Here is a 21,232-nt window from a genome sequence, read left to right as displayed (position 1 = left end):
TAGGGCACAGAAAGAAGGGAAGAAGAAAAAGTCTTTTGGCTTCTTTTGTGGATTGTACTTTTTGACTTCACCGTTAATTTTTTGTCAGACTTTTTTGTAATTGACACGTGGAATTCGTTGGAGTTGCCATGTGGGTGGAATGAAGTGGTTTATGCGTCAGCTTTGCACCCATGGAAAGAAGGATGATTGTGCAAACTGCAACCAGTTTTCGCGAGTAGATACATGGGCATACTCGCCCCCACTAAGCTTTTAGTTTTCATTTTTATATTCTTGATTCAAATTTTACATAATAATACGAGGAATTGTTATGAAATTATATATGTGTATGTTTATTTATCTTCTTTTATCTTTTTATTTTTATGTTTATTTATTATTTCTAAGTTTATTTGAATTTTATATCTTTTTATAGCATTTAGGTGTACAAGTATTAATGTACGTTAGATTATAAGTATGAATATTATTGAGATGATGTTGAGGTAGAATTTTTTTTTTTTTGTTCCTATAATTTTTATTATTCTTATTTATTTCATTTTCTCTTTACTAAGTATATTATGTGCTTCTAAATATATAGTTTAATAAACATTATTGGCACATATGCTCCTTATTTTCGTTTTGAAGCAGATGATTTTTTATTTAAAAGTATGTTTATCTATTTAATTTTTTTTTTCAAATACTTCTAGTTATTTAAGTGAATCATATTTTTTCTTAAGTTCATAACAAACTTATTCAATATTTGACCAAATGGTTGTTCAATTTTCATTATAATATTTAAACCAAATTTATAATAATTTTGATATTTTTAATAAAGTAACCATGACAAATCTTGTCAAAATTGATTTAGTGGAACTTGATATTACATGTAAGAATTATTTATCACGAGTTCTTGATGCCGAAATTCATCTGGATGTCATGGGTTTTGGTGACACTATTAAACATGAAAATGAAGCATCTAATAAAAAAAAAAAGGCAAAGACCATGGAAAAAAAGAGTTGAAAATTGAGTATCTTACAATCAAATATCTCCTTATTCTTTGGAAAAACTTAAAAGAAAGAACCAACCATCAAAGGAGAATTATTCTTCCAAAAGCTTGTTATGATTGGATAAATTTATGATTGCAGGATTTTGAATTGGCAAGTGAATATAATTTTGCAATGTTTAACATCAATTCTAAATTAAAATTATATGGAGATAATATCACCGATGGAGATATATTAGAAAAAAAAACATTCTCTACTTTTCATTCCATGAATGTGCTCTTGCAACAGCAATATAGAGAACGAGGTTTTAAGAAATATTGTCTCTTTATGGTTGAATAAAATAACCGACTAGTTCTGGTTCATTCCCTGAAGTGAATGCTACGAGATATAATAATAATTATGGTCGTGGTCGTGGTCATAGTAGAAGCCGTGGACATGACCATAGGCAAAGACGGATTAATTTTTACAATTATAATGGTCACAATTCTAATAAGCCTTCATAGAATAAAGAGAAATAAGAAAAGAGGAAAATATGTATGATAGAGATACCAAGAGATAGAAAATATTTGTTATAGGTTTGGAATGACTAGACATTGGTCACATGCTTGTCATATGGTCAAACATCTTATTGATTTATATCAGTTCTCATTGAAAGGAAAGGAGAAGGACATATAAAGAAATTTTTCTCACCAATATCATGATAATAATAATATTTATTTTGATCCTTTAGATATGGCACTCCTTGATGTTGTTATTTTTTTTTAGCAAACTAGTAAGAAAGTTGATATTTCTAGTATTGATAATAATTAGTTAGTTAAATATAAGACTATCAAAATTTAAATTTTGTTAATCTTTTAGGTGAGTTTCTTTTATGCTATTATATTTCAATACATTTTGATTTGTTCCTTTCTTGTTATCTTATTTAATGTAAAGGATTGTGTTATAATAATTGTCATATGCAACTTTAAGAACTATGTCTTCTTATGAGATTATGATATATTTATTCCTTTTCATGAAGAAAACATGGACTTGCATCATACTATAAATGAGTTTAATATCAATGGTAAAGATATATGCTTAGCCAATAGTGCAATGACGCACATCATTCTTAAACATAAATAATATTTTTCAAATCCGAGAATGATGAAAGAAAAAATGAATACAATATCAGGTTTAACAGACTTAATTAAAGCTCTAGAAGAGCCAACATGATGCTTCCAAGGAGAACAAGATTTATAATAGATAATGTTTTGCTCTCTACTAAATCAATGAGAAATTTATTAAGTTTTAAAGATATACATCGTAGCAGGTATCATATTGAGACTTCCAATGACAAATGGTATAAAATATCTTCATATTGTATCAAATGTCTCTACTAAAAAACAAATATTAGAAAAGTTACTCGTTTTATCTTCAAGTTTGTATTATACAAGTATTAGTACAATTGAAGTCAATACAATAATGAACCAGAAGTTCAATAAACCAAATAATTTTATTATTTAGCATGACCGGTTGGTCCATCCCATATCAATAATGATGCGAAGAATTATTAAAAACTCTCATGGTCATCTATTAAAGAACCAAAAGATTCTTCAATTTAAAGAATTCTTGTGTGTTGTTTGTTCTCAAGGAAAATTGGTTGTTAGACCATCACCATCTAAAGTTGAGATTGAATCCCCAAGATTTGTAATAGATACATCTGTAAGATGGTCATATATGTGTTTATTATCAACTTGTAACCTGACATTTACGAGATTACTTTCTCAAATCATTAGATTATGAGTATAATTTCCAGATCATATAATCAAGACAATTTGTCTTGACAAAGCTGGTGAATTCATATCCCCATCATTTAATTATTCTTGCATGTGACTTAAGATAAAAATTGAAGAAACATGTTGCTCATGTTCATACTCAGAATGATCTTGTTGAATCATTTATTAAACACTTCCAGTTAGTTACAAGGCCATTACTCATGAGAAAAAAAAAAACTCCCTGACTTTATTTAGAGACATGTTATTTTATATGTAGCAGCACTTGTAAGCATTAAGCCAACATCATATCATAAATTATCCCATTACATTTGGTTTTCGGTCATGAGCCAAACATTTTTCATCTAAGAATATTTAGTTATGCGATATATGTTTTAATTTATTATCCACAATGTAAAACGATGGGTCCTCAAAAAAGGTTGAGAATATATATTGGGTTTGAGTCCCCATTGATAATTAAATATCTTGAACCTTAACAGATAATTTATTTACAACACGATTTACCGACTGTCATTTTGATTAGACTACATTTCTAGCATTAGAGGGATAAATTAAATAGTTCGATAAAGATATTACATGGAGTGTATTATCATTATTGAATTTTGATCCTCGTACAAAACAATATGAACAAGAAGTTCAAAAAATATTTTACTTGCAAAACATAGCAAATCAACTATCAAATGCATTCACTCACTCAAAAGAAGTAATCAGATCTCATATACTAGTTGTAAATGCTCCGACCTGGATTAAAGTCCTTATAGGATAATCCACTAAAATTATAACAAATGAATTTAAAGCATGCTAGAATCATGGTAGACCAACTGATTCAAAAGACAAAAATCCTCAAAAAAATAAAAGAAACAAATAATCAAATTGGCATTATTGAGGAGGTAAGCATTTATAAGGATAAAGACATAACTAATCATAAAACCCCGTAAGAGGTTCAAGTACCTGAGAACAGTAAAAAAAAAAAAAAGATCTGGATAAATTATATCTCTACAAAAAAATAGAATCGAAATGAGATAGTTATCGACAAATATTTTTCATATAATATATCATTTGATATTATTAGTAAAAATAAGGATCTTGAGCCTAAATTTATCGAAGAATGTTAATGTAGAAATGATTAGCCAAAATAGAAAAAAGCAATTCAAACAAAATTAAATTCATTTGCAAGACATAAAGTTATTGGACTTGTAGTCCAAACACCTAAAGGTGTAAAATAGGTATTTGAATGAAAGCAAAATGAGAAAAATAAAATCGTAAGATATAAGGCATGACTAGTGGCATAAGAGTTTTCTCAAAGACCTGAAATAGATTATAATGAAATTTATTCTCCTATAGTAGATATAATTATATTTTGGCATGTCATTAGTTTGACAACTCATGAAAGATTAGATATGTGTCTAATGGATATAGTTACAATCTATTTAAATGATTTAATTAATAATAATGTTAATATGAAAATCCCTTGAGGATTTAAAATGCTTGAAACATATAATTCAAATCTCTAAAAAATTTACTTAATTAAGTTTCAAATGTCCTTATATGGATTAAAGCAATCAGGACACATGTGGTATAATTATCTTAGTAAATATTTATTAAAAAAAGGGTATAATAATGATCTTATATGCCCATGTGTTTATATAAAGAAGTCAGAATCTAATTTTGCTATTATTGGCATGTATGTTGATGATTTAAGTATTAAATGAACTCTTAGAGAGATACCAAAGACAATAAATTATTTAAAAAAAGAGTTTGAGATCAAAAACAAAATTTTATCTCGGTCTACAAGTCGAGCATTTAGTAAATGAGATTCTCATTCATTAGTCAACTTACACATAGAATGTCCTTAAAATAATTATTCAAAATATTTAACAATATTTAGACCTTATTCAATATTTATCATGTAAAAATACTTATCCAAAAAATCATTTATTTAGGTTAAATTGGTATCGATCAGATTTGGATTGAATTGAATTGTTATCTCTAATTAGATAACTTCAATTAAATTAACTTAAACCAACAACAAATATCAATCAATAAAGTTTTTTTTTAACTTAAATATAATACAAATAAATTGATATTAATATGCAACTAAAGTTTGCTAGTGCTATAAGATTTATGGATTTTATTCAATATGGGCAAGTTGCATCAATTAAGTGATGAAAATAACAAATATACTAAAACGCATGGACACTATTCACTACAATAGTAAACTGACGTCTATAAATTTGAGGAAAAAATTGTTTGTCTTTGATTCAAGGGTATTTTGGTATTTTTACACTGGTTATTCATTATTATGCAATATTTTTATGACTAGTAAAATAACAAAAATACTCTTTGGAGTAAAAAAAACAATTGTATCGGTAGGGGTATATTGGTATTTTTGGTTTTTTTATATATAGTTGAATTACAAATGTACATTTGGATCCAAGAAATTTAATGCATTAAGGTAAGGGATCTTAGAGTATTTTAGCTTTGATTTTTTTTTTAATTGTTGGTTTGCATAAGGATGGCCCGGTACTTTACTATTAAAATAATATTTTTAATTAGAAAAAGCTGGTGACGTGTGTTATAGACACGTCAACGAACAGGAGACGTTGCATAAGGATGGCCCGATACTTTACTATTAAAATAATATTTTCAAGCTTGTTATTTTTTAACCTTATTTTAATATTTTAATATTATTTTTTGTAATTAAAAAAATAGTATAATCTCGCAACTAAGCACAATAACCAAGACTAGTAATCTATTCTTTAATTCTCAAGCTTTAAAAGATGCGGCTTATGAACACCTCACACTCATGGATGAGTGGCCACACACGAGATTAGCCTCTCTTTTTTTAGAGTAAGTTTTTTCTTAGGTAACTTTTGTGGTTGTAGTTTGAAAAAAATAAGTTTTTAAAAAATATAATTAGATGTGGTAAGTTGGATTTAAATACATATTTGGTAAAAATTGTGATTGAGGTTTATGTACAACAAAAAACACGTATAAAATATTTGGTAATTGTATAGTTGCGGTTGCTTTTCAAAGTTTTTTTTACTTCAAAATACATTAAAATAACTTATTTTTATTTTTAAAAAATTATTTTTGATATCAACGCATTAAAATAATTTAAAATACCAAAAAAATATTAATTTGAAGTAAAGAAAAAATAAAAAATTATAAAATTTTTCAAAAGCGCTTTTAAAACGCAAAAACAAACGTGTTTTACAAAATTCAGTAAAACAAACATGTAAAAAATGCTTCATAAAAACTGCGTTTCAAACTTAATCTTTTAGTGGGTCTCACAGTATAAAATATAATTTTTACAGTTACCAAACACCTTGCTATGTTTTTTGCACCACAAACATAAAAACAAGTGGAAAACAAATGCACCCTTAACCACACAACTACAAGCGGCGGTTGTATACCGGCGCGTAACGCGTGCAATGTTTTTTTGACGCCAAAGGCCTAGGAGAGACTCGACTCTAGAGCCTTCTAAAATCTCCAGAGACTAGTGGGAACCAAGTATAATATTACCCAATTTATTTTCAAAAGTCCTTCAATTTATTTTCATTTTTTTGGTAGCAATTAATTTCACCATGTCTAGACGTAGCATAACATGCGAACGAGATAATGGAGATATTTTGAATAAAATCTCCTAAAAATCTCCTAAAAACTAGGCTTTAAACTAAATTTTTAATATTTTTTAACGATTTTAATATATTAATATTGAAAACAAAAAATTTAAAAAATTATTTTAATATATCTTAACAAAAACACCTATCACAATATTAAAAAAAAAAAAACATTTTGTATAAAAGCTGGCAATGTTAGCCGTGGGTGGTATAAAGTTGAAATCAAGGTTGGTTGTGTGAGTTGTGATTTGATGTTCTTAATACTAATGATATTTAGTTTGTTTCTCAGTCTTATTTGCATGCTCTACTCCCGTGGAGAACTGGCAATGGCACTCGCTGAAGTCATCAAAGATCATATTCCTAATTAAATTATTAAATAATATATTTTTATTTTATTTTTTAAAATTTATTTTTGATATTAGCATATCAAAATAATTTTTATATATAAAAAAATTAATTTTAAAAAAATACTTTTAACCACAAATATAAACACATTCTGCGAGAAGTAACACCCTTGAAAGGTAATTGAAGACATTCATAATTATCTCTTATAACCAAAAAGACAGCAATGATTATTATGAGTAACGAAGCAAGATAATTCGCTGAAGATTTTCAAGGTGCAAAGAACTCAATTCTGAAACTTGAACCATAATCGCACAATTTGGGCCAGTCATCAACTACTAGGCCTGCTGCAGATTTTTTAAAAAAATATTAAGGAAAATTTTCAAAAACATAAATTAACCATTAACTCATGATTTAAATGGCTGGTCTTAACAAGAATAGAGGACCATCACCCCCAAGATTGACAAAATTTCCATTTTAATCCTCAAATTCCATGTTTTTTTTAATATAACATAGAATTTTAGGTTTATTTCATAGAGAATATGCATTTTCCCTTCTCCCAAGAAAAAAAAAACACCTATTATTCTAGAGCTATTAATGTTACTCTTTATTTTCCTTTTTATATACCTTTGAGGTTAAGCGTGGCTAACGAGGGAGTTGCTTCTTACTTCCTATCTTATAATAATAGTTATTAAAACTAACTATAGGGTTGACTTAATGCAATACTCGAGTTATATAAATCAATCTGGGTTACTAAAAAAAATTTAAAAATAAAAATAATATTATTTTGAAAATTTTTATTTTAAAAAAACCAATTTAATTTTGATCAGTTTTATTGAGTGAGCATCAAGGTGGCTTTGTTTTTACACTCGACCTAAACCAAGAACAAATAGCTAGGTCCTTGATCAACCCACTTAATCAGGTTAGGTTTAATAACAGTGGTTATAATTGATTTGATTTTTAGAATATATCTTAAAAAAGGCTTATCAACACAAATGATTAATATCCAAATTAAAAGATTTAATGCCAACACTGAAAAACTAACCCAAAAAGCTCTTAGGTAGTGTTTGGTTATTATCTTAAAATAGAAGAGACAAAAATAATGAAGTCAAAAACAATTTTTGTTAAAGAGAAAAGGACAAAAAAATATATACCTCTATACTTTCAAAACATGAAGCAAAGAGAAGACACGTATTTAGAGACAATATTTATTATGTTTTAACTCTAAAATATCACTGTATAAAAAACTTTAATTTCAAAATTATTCAATTAAGACATGTAAGGATAAAAATAATAATTATTATAGTTTTAAAACTCAACTCAATGGTCAACTTGGGATAAGACCAAGGTCGTGATTTTGGTAAAAAAAAAAATTAAAAAGATCAAAACAACATGATTTGACTAAAAAAAATTCAACAAATTTTTTAATTTTTCACCAAGTTTTACCATAAGTTGACCGAGTCACAGATTTTGATCAGATTAGACCGGTCAGTCCTTTCTCTATTTTTTTCTAAAACCTGTATTGGTACAGGCCCCATGTCAATTGAGTAAGTTCGAGTTTTATAATTAGGGTTATCATACTATTATTAATTTCAACACTCAATATAAACTAAAGTAAATAAATAACATATAATTATTTTTAAATATGTAAGTTTAACAATAATATATTTTATTCAAAAAAATTACTACGAGCATCCTTTAGTTTTTATTTTTTCACTTTACAATCAAGTTTTTAAATATTACGAATTCTACATGAGTTAAAGCATGTTTTAAAAATCAATGAAATAATAGTAATACACCTATATATATATATATATATATATATATATATATATATATATATATATATATATATATATATATATTAAAACATGAAAAATAATCATTATCATCCTACTTATTCTCTCTTATCATGCTCATCTTCTCTCTTCTCTCATGCTCTCCTTATCACATACAAATCTAAAAGAAAAACCAAACACAAATCCCTGGCTTAAGAAAAAATCAAACAATTGTTTTTTAGTGAGACTTGCTTATGAAGCGGGAGGTCCCCTTGATTGCCAAGGTTGTAGCAGTAAAGGCACATAGGAAGCGTTTGGGAACGCGGTTGAAACCGCGTTCCCACAAAATTTAAAAATTGTTTTTTTTTGTTAAAATTTAATACGGTTTGTATATTTTGAATCGTTTTGATGTGCTGATATCAAAAATAATTTTTTAAAAATAAAAAAACATCATTGACATGCATTTCGGCACGAAAAATTATTTGAAAAGCAACCGTTATCACACTGTCAAATATACCCATAATGATTGGTGTTGGCCTCCAACAAGATCTGATGTCATGGTGATTGTGTATAGTGTCATTTCAGTGGTGTTTTTCCCTCTTAAATCGATGATCAGATCAATTGAAAATCTAGTTCAGATGGAAAAATCGCTGCCAAGAGTGCTTGGAATTTTGTTAGAAGCAAAGGAGTTATTATATATTGGTATAAACTAGTATGGCCCTTGCATATACCAGGGATAATTTTTTTTAGATTAATATGCGTGTTCAGACCCGCTTGCATGCATCTCAACTAATCTTACGGGTCCTGAAGTTAACAACCATGTAAGCCTCCAGTAATCCTGAGGTTTATAAAACTAGAACTGATGACATCTAGGAAACAAATCCAAAACTTGACCAATTTAGCTATACCCCTCAAATTTATACCGAGTAATAATTTTGTTTCACGGGTCGCAGTACTCAATAGACTATCTACAAGTACCAGACAAGCAAGCCTCTTCAGGTAGAAATTTGGACGTTGTTTGCTTGCTTCGCAGCGGTGGCGATGAGGGTAGAAATCATCTTCTCTTTAATTGCCCTCATTCAAAAGCTGTCTGGGGTCTTGTTCTGCAGCCGAGTGGAATTAATAGGAACACAGGTTGATGGGATCATGAGTCCCAGTGGGCTAAAAACTTTCTGCAAAAGAGATTTTTCACGTTCAGGAACAATCAACTTTTCAAAATTTGCCAAATTTTAGACCTTTTTAGCATGATGGGCTCTTTCTCTTGCCAAAAATTTCTCACAATTTTAGGACTTCTCATGTGTGAAATGAAGAGAAACAATGTCACGCCCGATGTGAAGACGTATACTTTGTCTACTTGATGCATGGATTTTGCAAGTTAAAACGCTTGGATATGGCTAACATGTTGATTGAAGATATGAAGAGAAATAATGTCACAATTGATGTGAATATATATACTGCTTTAATTGCTGGGTATCAAAGAATTAAAAATATAGATTGAGCCTATGAGATGTTGGATGAAGTGAAGGAGAAGGGCACCTCACCATATCACATTGCCTATGCTACATTTAACGGGTGTTTGAAACAGTGGTAGAGGTTGTTTTTTAAAGTGTTTTTTATTTGAAAATATATTAAAATAATATATTTTGATATTAACACATTAAAACAATTTAAAAACACTAAAAAAATTAATTTAAAATACAAAAATACAAAAAAATTTAAAAACACGGTTGGACCGCGTTTCCAAACACTCTCTTAGAGTATATTTGTTTTTTCAGTACAAAAAACGCTTCTAAAAATCTTTGAGTTTTTTTGCTTCAAATTTACTAGTGTAGCCTTTCTTGTGTTCATAGAGAAAGATAATGGAAGCAGAGTTGATGCACCATGATGATGAAGAAGCACTAGAAGAAGAAGATTATGTTCTTCTTGATCTTGAAGCTGTCTTCGCTCAAGTTGATATTACTCCAAATACACCATATGTTCTTTCTGTACGTTCTAATCAATCCCTTTCTTACAATATGCCAAGTTTCTGTTCGTGTCTTTTGACACTCAAGATTATATCTTTAACTTCTTTGGCATCCTCGCCCTTCAATTTCTTTGATATATCCCTGCCATTGTTATAATTTTTGCTCATTGAATTTAGATTTTATTTTTTTTTGGTTTATTTAAGCTGAAACACAGTCTGTACCGTGGTTTACAATTTGGAAACTTTTCTATTAATTTCTACTTGTTGCATTTCATGCTTTATGACTTTTTTCTTCTTCTTTTGGATTAATGAGGAGGTCTTCTTATTTTGAGTTCACATGTCCATGCTATTGTTATCATTTTGATCATTGAATTCAAATTGTGTGCGCTTTTTCTAAAATAGGCTGAAACAATTATATGTTCGTGTTTTGATTTGTAATTTTCTAGTTCGGATACTTTTCATTGATTTTTTGTTGCTGCAATTCAAGTTTTATTACAATTATGTAATGAAGAAGAAGGCGTTTTGCTTACTTGTCACCAGCCCATATTAAAAAATTGGCTGATGGTGCTGCTTGAATGATTTGGAAAGGAAAAGCCTTGGCTGTGTGCTTTGTTTTTAGTTGGAAATAGCTGGAAAGGGTGATGATGGCTTCTAAACTCTTTTTTGGCTCCGAAATATGTTGACTCAGTGTGCCTTTTCCTTGGAATCAATTGATCTCTATTGATGTTATTTTTAATGTCAAAAACTTTCATTTTTGTCATAGTTAATCATTTGTTTGAATTCCAGGGTCTTGACACTCCGGAGCCAATAATGATTATAGACGACAAGGTGAAGCTGGTATGGCTTGTGGTATCATGTATATATTTTGACGTATTTTGCCTTCATGTTGAGTTTGAAGGGCACTGCATGCCTGCATGTTCCAAGTATTTTCTCAGTTGGTTGACAAATTAAGAACAAATATAAATTTGGTTCTCTTTTTTTTGGTTTCTCAGATTGGCAAGTACGAAGATACAATTGGTACATGCTTTGTTTTCTCAGAAAATGGTGAGCTCTTCTCTATTCGTCATCTTTGGTTTAAGGAACTAGACTAAGAAGCTGCTTTCCTTGCATCAAATTTTGATAGCGCGTCTCTCTTCGGTGCATGAGCTAGGACTCGGGGTCACCAAGTCAGCTTTGGCTTTCTGATTGCAGCCAATTGTTTCTGGCAATGGTTCACCAAGATAATTGAATGATTCCTGTTTGTTACTGCAATTTTGTCAGCAAAAACGTGTCTTTGCAGAAGCTGCCCCTTTGGTTCAAGAAGAAGCGAACCTTTTTGCAGGTAGATATATAATAAATAGATCCAAACCAAGCTCAAACTAAGGAAGTGGAGCCAGTTGCACAACTTCAAAGTTCAAAAGATCCTACAGTTTAGACTGTTACTGAATCTCAAGAACTATATTAATTAAACTGTTAGATAAAATTTCAAAATATTATTTATATTATTCTTTAACACACTCTTCTAAAACATTACTTTGTGTTTAATTTTTATCAAATAAATAGAGATAGTAAGATTCGAACTCGTGACCACTTAGTAATTAAGGTTCTGATACCATATTAAAAAATTATCTCAATCCAATAATTTAAATTATTAAAAAAAATTTCAAGATGTGATTTATATTATTCTATAATGTTGAAGATGCTGCAATGGCATCAGCAACCTGAAAATCTTGAATAGAGAAAGCCTGATAGAACTTCCATGTTAATGATAGTAACAACTGATTCTTCTTAGTTAGGTAATTTCAGTAGGTTTCTCCCAGGTCCCAGGTAGTTGGCAATTTTATTGAATTTAACACACAAACACACGTATATAATGTAACACTCTGTTTATAATTTCCTGCGGAGAGGCTTTTCGCTGTCCTCGTTTTCGACTCCTCAAAAATCAATCTTCCTGCAAGTAATTTTGATATTAATAGGTCTGCATCCAGCACTTTACGTCAGGAAATCATGCTTTTCACCGAGGATTATAGCTGTTAGAAAGGCCAACATTACATTAGTTATGCCAGTGCAATGCTGCAGTTCCACAATTTAGACGGATATGTATGGATATAGTTGCATGGAAACAGAATCACGAGACTGATTAGATCTCATTCAAACTTTGATTACTCCTCTGTTCTAGCTAAAGGGCGCCGAATTCCTCTGGCCAGATGTTTAGTCTTGGTTTCCAAAAAGACTACGGCAACGAAGTTGACGATGCGGCAGTCAAATTTGTAATCAAGACAGAGGAAAGTTTTGTTACGGCAGAACATTACACGACGGCAACAAACGAGGACTGCCCATGCAATAATGCATGTGGCGGTGGCATATCTTAGATTATCTGCCAATTGGAGTTAAAGGCAAGATTATTCCTCGGGGAAACATTAACAAAGTGATGAAAACTTGAGCAATATGGGAAGAATTTTATGGAGCTAAATTGGAATTGTACGTGATTATTAAAAGATTGCATAAAATTAGGACTACTTTGCATGCATCTAACCACTCCCACATGCAGTATCCATTTACGGTACAATTTTTAATAATATGAAAATATTAAGAATAATATAAATCATATAATAAGACTTTGTGTAACAGTTTAAACTATTGAGTCGAGATGATTCTTTAACATGGTATCATAGCTTTGATGATCAAGTAATCACAAGTTTGAATCTCACTATTTCTATTTATTTGATAAAAATTAAACACAACGTAATGTGAGTCTGTATAAATTTCAAGATCAAAGAGTTTTCACTTGAGGTGATATATTAAAGAATAATATAAATTATATCTTAAGACTTTACCTAACAGCTTAAGTTATGGTTCTTTAACAATTAAAAAAAATATTAATTTGAAGCAAATAAAAAATTTAATTTTTTTATAAACACTTTTTAAATATAAAAAACAAACATGTCTTGATATCTAATCAATGGAAATACTAGTATTTTATGGTCTTGCCAATTGATGCCGTATAGAATAATAAAAAGATATAAATATCAAAGCCAAATATTTTCTTATATAATGGTTAGGCAAAAATAATACTCAAATCATATATGTTTAACATTAATTGTAATGTAAATTAAGTATTTTTTAAAATATTTTTTAATTAAAAATACATCAAAATAATATTTTTTTATTAAATATTATAAATTAAATTTATGCTATCTTGATAAATACCAAAATCCATCTATAGAGATTTGGACATCTTACTGATCAAGAGTTTCAAAAGTAATTAAATCAGAGACTGTTCGAGTGCAATCCTCAGAAGTCATAATTAATATTCTCAAATATCATCAATATTCTTTCATATGGCTCCCACCATTGCTGATGTGCTATCTAACACCTCAACATATTATTCATTACAGCCTGATCGACCGAAAGGGGAGATCATGATCATACACGTACAGACATTAATTTTAATTTTTCAGATTTAATTGGTGGGCGGGATAAGAATAGTGGTCTTCTGCATATTGGACTTGAAAAATTCCTCAAACTCTGGAGTCACGCTTAGAGCAACTTGTGAAACTATTGGAGATAAAGCATTCCACACTGATTTCTTGCTCGCAAACTCTTCAACGGCGGGGCTGCCAAGAGAAAAAAAAAACATTAACAATAATTCAAACTCTTCAAGAATCTTACTGGGATTGAATTATAAACATGTATGGAAATACTGGGATTCAATATGAGGTTTTTTAAACCAATATATTAATTTAATTTTGCAATAGAAATTGCAATATATACCTTGTACCAGGGAGAATGGAAACAAACTCCATTCCTTCACTGTCAGCAATCTGAGCAACCACGAAGAATCTTGGCACCACAAGTAATTGACCAGCCTGTATTTTGGTGTCCAGGACACGCTTACCACCAATCCCCACAACCTGGACGCGGCCGGTGCCTCTAGCAACATAAAAAACTTGAAATGTGCCGTCGGCGGTGTATGATGGCGAGTACATGGCATTAGCTTCCATTTTCACATGGTTAACGCTTAAGCCTGCTTCTTCAAGAAAAGGAAATCTAGCTGCTGTCAATGCCTTAAACACACCACCCCCTCTGACATCAACGTCAGCCAAAGCAGCATCAATGTTGTACACCATTTTTTCAACAATTTCCGTGTTAGGGTGGGGCATGCTTATTCCTGGCTCTAGCTTAATGAGCAAAATCCCAGTCTGGCTTTTAGCAAGCTTGTCCGCTTCCTTTCCGTTCATCTTATAAGCTCTGCTAATGAATTCTGTCGAGAACCCTCCCATGATACCTTGGCCTCCACTTAAGAAGAAGTAGGTGAATTCGCCAGGGATGTGTGCCTTGGAAGTTTGCCCTAAGAAAACTACAACGACTTCTTCTGAGTGATCTCCATTGTTGTACCACCAAGACAATGCTCCAAGAGGCACCGGTATTACGTCTCCTTTCTTGAGTCTTAACACCACCTCTTCTGACGAGTTTGGGAGCACCATTCCCACTATTCCATCACTACCTGCAGGAGACCAAGATTATACATGTCAATAATTGTATAAAAACAATGAAGACTTTAAATTATTTACTCAGACTATATTATATTGTAATATTAATTAATTATAATTAAAAATAATAAAATGAATAGATTTTAGATCGTGATTATTTAATAACAATATTCTAATACTATACTAAATAGTTATTTAATTTAAAATCGTTAGATAAGATCTCATGATCTAATTTATATATATTATATATTAAAATATATTTTTTTCTCATGGCTAGTTGTGTTATTGTATTATGATCAAAGCTCAAATAATTGAATTCTACAGTCTTTTACTACAGACACGCGTGCCAGAAAAACTTGTACCGGACCCACTTAATTTAACCATCACCAACCATAATAAATTATAAAGGAAAAAATATCTAATGATTTGTAAGGAGGAGGAGGAGGAGGAGAGAATTAATGAATTGGTACATATACCTTGCAGAACATAGCCAATTTTAGAGGAATCGGCATAATGGGGAAGAGCAAAACCACGAGGCTGAAGGACAAGTCTTCCTGCACCAACCTTTTCCTCTGCTAGCAACGGAAACTCAGAACTTGACCAGCTGTAGTAAGATCCAGCTTCTCCATCAAATAACTGTTGGGCTAACCTTGGAGATAAGTCGAAATCCATGGATGCCAGTTGTGTTGACTAACTTTCTTGAACAAGTACTACATATCAAAAAAAAAAAAAAAGATAAAGTAATTAGCATTATTAACTGAAACGAAAAGGACCGGAGACCTTTTGTCACAATCTTAGTACTGTTCTGACTTGATCTAGCTAGTAGCTACTGCTACGAGAACGTGATAATCTTTCCGGCGACTTACTGTATATGTTCATTAATCATCTTGAAGAAAATATATTTATATATTATATAAAATCAAGTGTGATTTTTGCAATTTTTCCGAAAGTCAACATGTTCACTTTCAACTCATAATAATTGTAGTGTGTTGGATAATATAAATGTGGTTATTTTTTAAATTATTTTTTATTTAAATTAATTTTAAAAAATTATTTTTCATGTCAAAATATAAATATTAAAAAAATATTAATTTAAAATGTGCATGTCAAATGCATGGTTGTACGTAGATATTACTTGCACGACACGATAAGAGATGTGGATTCGATGGCGACGGAGGAAATGATTCCACGGAAATAAGCTTCTGGTCAGATTGAAAAAACGTATATACCCTGGCCATGTACCTTGTACTATTTTTCGAGCGTGTTTGGCAGTGTGGTTGCGGGTGCTTTTCAAATAACTTTTCGTGTCGAAATACATGCCAATGATGTTTTTTTATTTTTTAAAAATCATTTTTGACATCAGCACATCAAAACGATCCAAAAAGTACAAACCGCACTCAATTTTAGCAAAAAAAAAAAAAATTCAAATTTTCACAAAACACAGGTAGAAACGCACTACAAAACGCTCCCTTCAAGTACAAGAAAATCTTGTTTTCTTAATAAAAACACCAAAAAGTACAATTTTTCCATTGTTACATTACAGAAATCGAGAGAATTTACAATTATATCATTTTAATTTAAAAATAGGACTACCAAACTTGTTGTCCTCCGGGCAGCAACAACGATGAATAGTGAAAAAAAGAAGAGAAGAACACACAGATTTAATGATCATACAAACATTAGCTTAAAAATAGCACTGCCGAGCCATAATTAAGAGTTAAAACCAAGAAAGGAAAGGGGCCATACCGAATGCAGGGGATGAGAAATTCAGCTGCTAAACTTACAGAGGGATTTTGAGTTGTGAGAAATGGAGGAGACGATCCCTTCTTTTATAGAGAAATGAAGCCCTCGAGGAGGGGCAGGCAACGGCTCTTATCTTGAAAGCCACGTGGCATGCTAAAGCTATTTTCACACGCCTCCTTTAATCCACGTATTATTTCCTGTACAGGCCAAACACACAGTCATAAAGCGAGTTGACAGTGTGGTTGCGGGTACTTTTCAAATAATTTTTCGTGCTAAAATGAATATCAATGATTTTTTTTAAAAAAAAAAATCATTTTTGATATCAGCACATCAAAACGATCCAAAACATATAAACCATATTAAATTTTAATAAAAAAAATTAATTTTTTTAGGAACGCAGCCGTAACCACAGCCGCGTTCCCAAACGTTCCCACAATCTCAACCATAAAAAGCCTAAAACAAACGCCCTCTTAATAGCCACAGCGGCACAGCTGATTTGAATTTATGAGAACGACATTTTTGTAAATTCTGACAAAACTTGTGCTGGACGGACCCATGCTTGAGAAAATGATAAAAAATATATATATATGATGCGAGCTGGTTGGGTCTAACATAAAATGAAAAAAATGTTGTGAGCTAGTGGATGGTCCCAACTCCCATGGCTTGTCTGGTGTCCTCCGTTAAAATATGACATGTCCTTGTATTACAAAATTTGATTCAAGATTTCTTAAAGCTGGACTAGCACGTTTTTTTTTCCGGGTTTTTTTCGTTGCTATTATCAGGTTGGTTGAACCATAATTTTATTCTTTTAAAATTATAAGTGTTATTCAAATAACGGCTAACATATGCATTGTAAGTTTCAACTGGTGGGTGGTGGTTGCGCATTTTAGGTGATGCTCGCCAATTAAACGCCGACTTCAAGGGCGGTGTTTGGATTGTTTCGATGACCCCTTAATTAATAGACAATGTGTGTGAGAAATAAAATCTTGGTTTAGTATTGATAACTTTTTTTTCTTTTTTTTTTTCTCCTACTAGATTTTCACGTTTAACCCTATAAATTCTCAAAGCAACCCTTCAATTTGTTTTTCCTACAGATTTGGTGTCTATTCTTTTAATTACTTTGTTTTATTTAAAGTAGTTTATATAATTGGTTTTTTTTATTTAATCATCCTTCAATCTTTTTATATATGGTCTCCATTTTTTTTAATTTTTTTTCTTATCAAGTTTGATTTTCATTATTTTAATTTTTTTACACATAAATTTAATTCATAATTAATGTCAATAACAATTAAAACATACAATTAACAATCCTAATTATCTAGTTATGGCTTCGCTACCAATGTTGGGTTTCCCGAGAATCTTAGATACAGTAGAAACAATAATTTTAAATGACTATGTTTGACAATATATGGTTGTTTAAGGTTTGAACAAAGATTAAATGGAGATCATATCTTCTTTCTGAGGTTTGATTAACTTCTTCAAAGTTGAATTGTCACAAATAACAAGTTATCTAAGTGTCTGACTTCTAGCAATAATCCACATAAAGTCACTAGTGAGAAATCTCCTAGAACCCTATTAGAAAATAGGGATCAATATGCCTTTGAGTAATTACTTTTTTTTAGGTGTTTCTTTATACCATATGTTTTGTAACATAACCTTTCACAAAATATAAGACATGACATTCTATTTATAAGAAAAACTTGATAATCCTATAAATGATAAAATATTAATTTTTTATTTAAATAATATCACACATATTATTTCATGATAGTTTTAGAAATCTATTCAATAAAGTCCTTACTTGTTTTGTATAGGTTTAGAATTATAATTCTTGTATTAATTACATCCTAGTTTTCAATTTCTAAAATTTATTTACAATTATGTCATAATTGATTAATCATCCTAATTTAATTCTTGACCAATGGTTCTTAATGTGCGTGTGACCCATTAAGTTTTTAATATGTTGGCCCAAATATAAATCATAATCTTAATCAAAATAGAATTAAATAAATTAAATAACTTAATTTATTATTCATTAAATAATTGATTGTTTACATTTGAAGATCAAGAGTATCATCTAGCAACGTGTCATGATTATTAAGATATTAGAAAAGTCATGCGTGGTTTGATTTCATCTTTTAGTGACTAGTTTCTTAGTGTAATTAATATCTCATTATGGTGAACATTTTGATTTAGACATTACTTCATAGGTGACTCACGCTACGCCGCAGGCCAATCCAATTTTTTTCCATCTTAAAAAAATGCTAATGCAATACAAGTGTTCCTAAAAAAGAAAAACAATTTAAGACTCGGGTCATTGATGTGACTGGTAAGCTCAAGTGATTTAAATAATATGAATAAAAAATACAACAAAAAAATTAATAATGTAAAAAAGGTTTAAAAAACCCAACCCGAGCCTATTCGAGTTAGCATGCAAATTTTGTGACATAATCATGATCTCGAGGTAACCCTATTGAAAAAAATTGAATAAAACTATGAAGTTCAAGTATCAAATAATTTGATGTTAAAGGGTGAAATTAAAAATAAAAAATAAAAATAAGAGCTAAAAAAAAATCTAAGTCAGCACGGGTTAACCCGCTGACCTCAAGACTATAGGCATAAGATTAGGATAAAGAAAAGTGGGGAAAAAAAAAGCATGAAGATCAATTTTCAATAAACCAAATGTTGAAAGATGAAATTGAAAAAAAAATCAATTTTGAAAAAGAACCTAAAATAATTTAAAAAGGAACCATTGGATGCTAGTTTGAAAATTTTCACTATAAAGGGTACTTTAGTCATTTCACCATGCTTTAAAAAATCTAGAAAACCGAATTATACCTAATTAATATGATAATAACTAATGAATTGTTTAAAAGACTTTATTACCCCAAATAACAGGTTCATTAATTTTTTTGAAATGACAACATGGTCATCACACTGCTCCAATCCATAGTACAATGAGATTGGAGCTATAGTGAAACCCTTATCCCTTTTAGGTTTTTTATAGCATGGAATGCATCTACTTCATCAAATTATGTTTGTTCTCAAAATCATAGTGATTGATTTTTTGAATAAGATTTCAAATCATATTCCACCTTACGCAAATATCTCATAATCAATATTATTCGATATCATTTTTCTTAATTCACTTAGGGTGATGAATCATTTCTTGAACATTCAAATACTTTTATATAGTTCATAATATACTCAATATGTTTCCATTTGTTACCATTGATTAAGAAAAAGTGTAGTCATGATCAAAGCATAATATTCTCTATATAATATAACTTGATGATCTCAAGTCTAGGATTACTTACACAATGGTTACATGAGCCTTTTCACAAACATATGTGATCTATCCAGTATATTTATCATCTAACAAGCACTTACATATTAATTTCAGGTATTTCTCAAACACAGCTTATAAAAACAATTGCTTCCTTTCATAAGAAAATAATATGATATGTATCGGTTTCATTTACTATAATTAATGTCCAATCTTAATAGAATATCGATGAGCAACATGAAGCTATAAAAATATCATAATTATAACAACTTTATAATTTTTCTTACAAAACATTTTGGTCTCAAAGACATAGTCTTTACTCTAAACTCATTAATCAAACATAAATAAATATTAAAGATAAAAAATGTATTTATTAATAATAAATATATTTTATATGAATAAAATCAATGCTATGATATAACCAAACAATTAGCTATATAACATAAATACTAATAATAATAACATGAGGGGAGTATGGATATCACCTCTCATGTTTAAGTCTAGGAAAAAAAGGCCACCTAGCATTCCTTTCTTCAAATGATATATAGTGAAAAGTTATGTTTCTTATTTAGTTTCTAATTCTATTTAATTTTCAATTATTGAAGTGTATTTTGTATTTTAGATTATTTATGTCTATGATTTTTTTAATTATATTTGATGTTTTTAAAATGAATTACCAAATTCTTTTCTACTTAGTGATATGAAAATTTATAATTAAATACATATTTTAATGTTAATATTTAATTAATAATAATGCATTATGCAATTTCATATATTTTACACATTATATTTTTACAATTATTTATAGTATATAGTTTTTATATCTATTTTTTTATTTGATAATATATTGTAGTTTTGTGATTATGACTGGAGTTTATATCATATTTGGTTTCACCATCTCTTAAGAAGCAGTTAAGCTCTATCACTGCATAGCCATTAATCCACTCATTAATATATATTAAAAGGTTTTGTCATTTCAGTTGTGGTAAAGAGCAATAAAATACTAACGTTTTTTTTTATTTTAGTCCTAAAAGTTTTTAGGATTTTTTTTTTAATAAACTTAGTTTTTTTTAAAAAAAAAATTCATCATTTAAAATTGAGTTTACTTGCTATTGAACTTCATAATTTATTTTGATTTACTTTCTATAGAATTATCTTGTAACATCCCTAATTTTTAAAACACATATCAACACATTTACCATTATAGATAAATGAAAAATTAGGAAAAATCTTTAAATATATTTTACCAAAATCCCAACAGATTTTCTTCTAAAAA

General features: G+C 29.6%; 1 protein-coding gene across 1 annotated transcript; it reads right to left on the bottom strand.

Annotated features, from left to right (window-relative positions):
* Nucleotides 1–13,714: 13,714 nt before the first annotated feature.
* Nucleotides 13,715–16,823, bottom strand: LOC18095607 (cocosin 1). Its single transcript, XM_006370223.3, has 4 exons — nucleotides 16,674–16,823; nucleotides 15,404–15,637; nucleotides 14,209–14,941; nucleotides 13,715–14,051 (listed from the first exon to the last, which is right to left on the bottom strand). The coding sequence occupies exons 2-4, from the start codon at nucleotides 15,597–15,599 to the stop codon at nucleotides 13,898–13,900; spliced, it is 1,083 nt and encodes a 360-aa protein (XP_006370285.1). The 5' UTR covers nucleotides 15,600–15,637; nucleotides 16,674–16,823; the 3' UTR covers nucleotides 13,715–13,897.
* Nucleotides 16,824–21,232: the final 4,409 nt, after the last annotated feature.

Source organism: Populus trichocarpa, chromosome 1, assembly GCF_000002775.5.
Source record: "Populus trichocarpa isolate Nisqually-1 chromosome 1, P.trichocarpa_v4.1, whole genome shotgun sequence".
NCBI lineage: Eukaryota > Viridiplantae > Streptophyta > Magnoliopsida > Malpighiales > Salicaceae > Populus > Populus trichocarpa.
This window is presented reverse-complemented; position numbering and strand designations above follow the sequence as displayed.

What these genes read in the sequence shown, in the direction of transcription:
- LOC18095607 (XM_006370223.3), bottom strand. Translation starts at nt 15,599, where the DNA reads ATGGATTTCGACTTATCTCCAAGGTTAGCCCAACAGTTATTTGATGGA. An exon ending in AATTGGCTATGTTCTGCAAG is followed by an intron (nt 14,942 to 15,403) that starts GTATATGTACCA and finishes GGTCTCCTGCAG; the next exon opens with GTAGTGATGGAATAGTGGGA. An exon ending in TCCATTCTCCCTGGTACAAG is followed by an intron (nt 14,052 to 14,208) that starts GTATATATTGCA and finishes TTCTCTTGGCAG; the next exon opens with CCCCGCCGTTGAAGAGTTTG.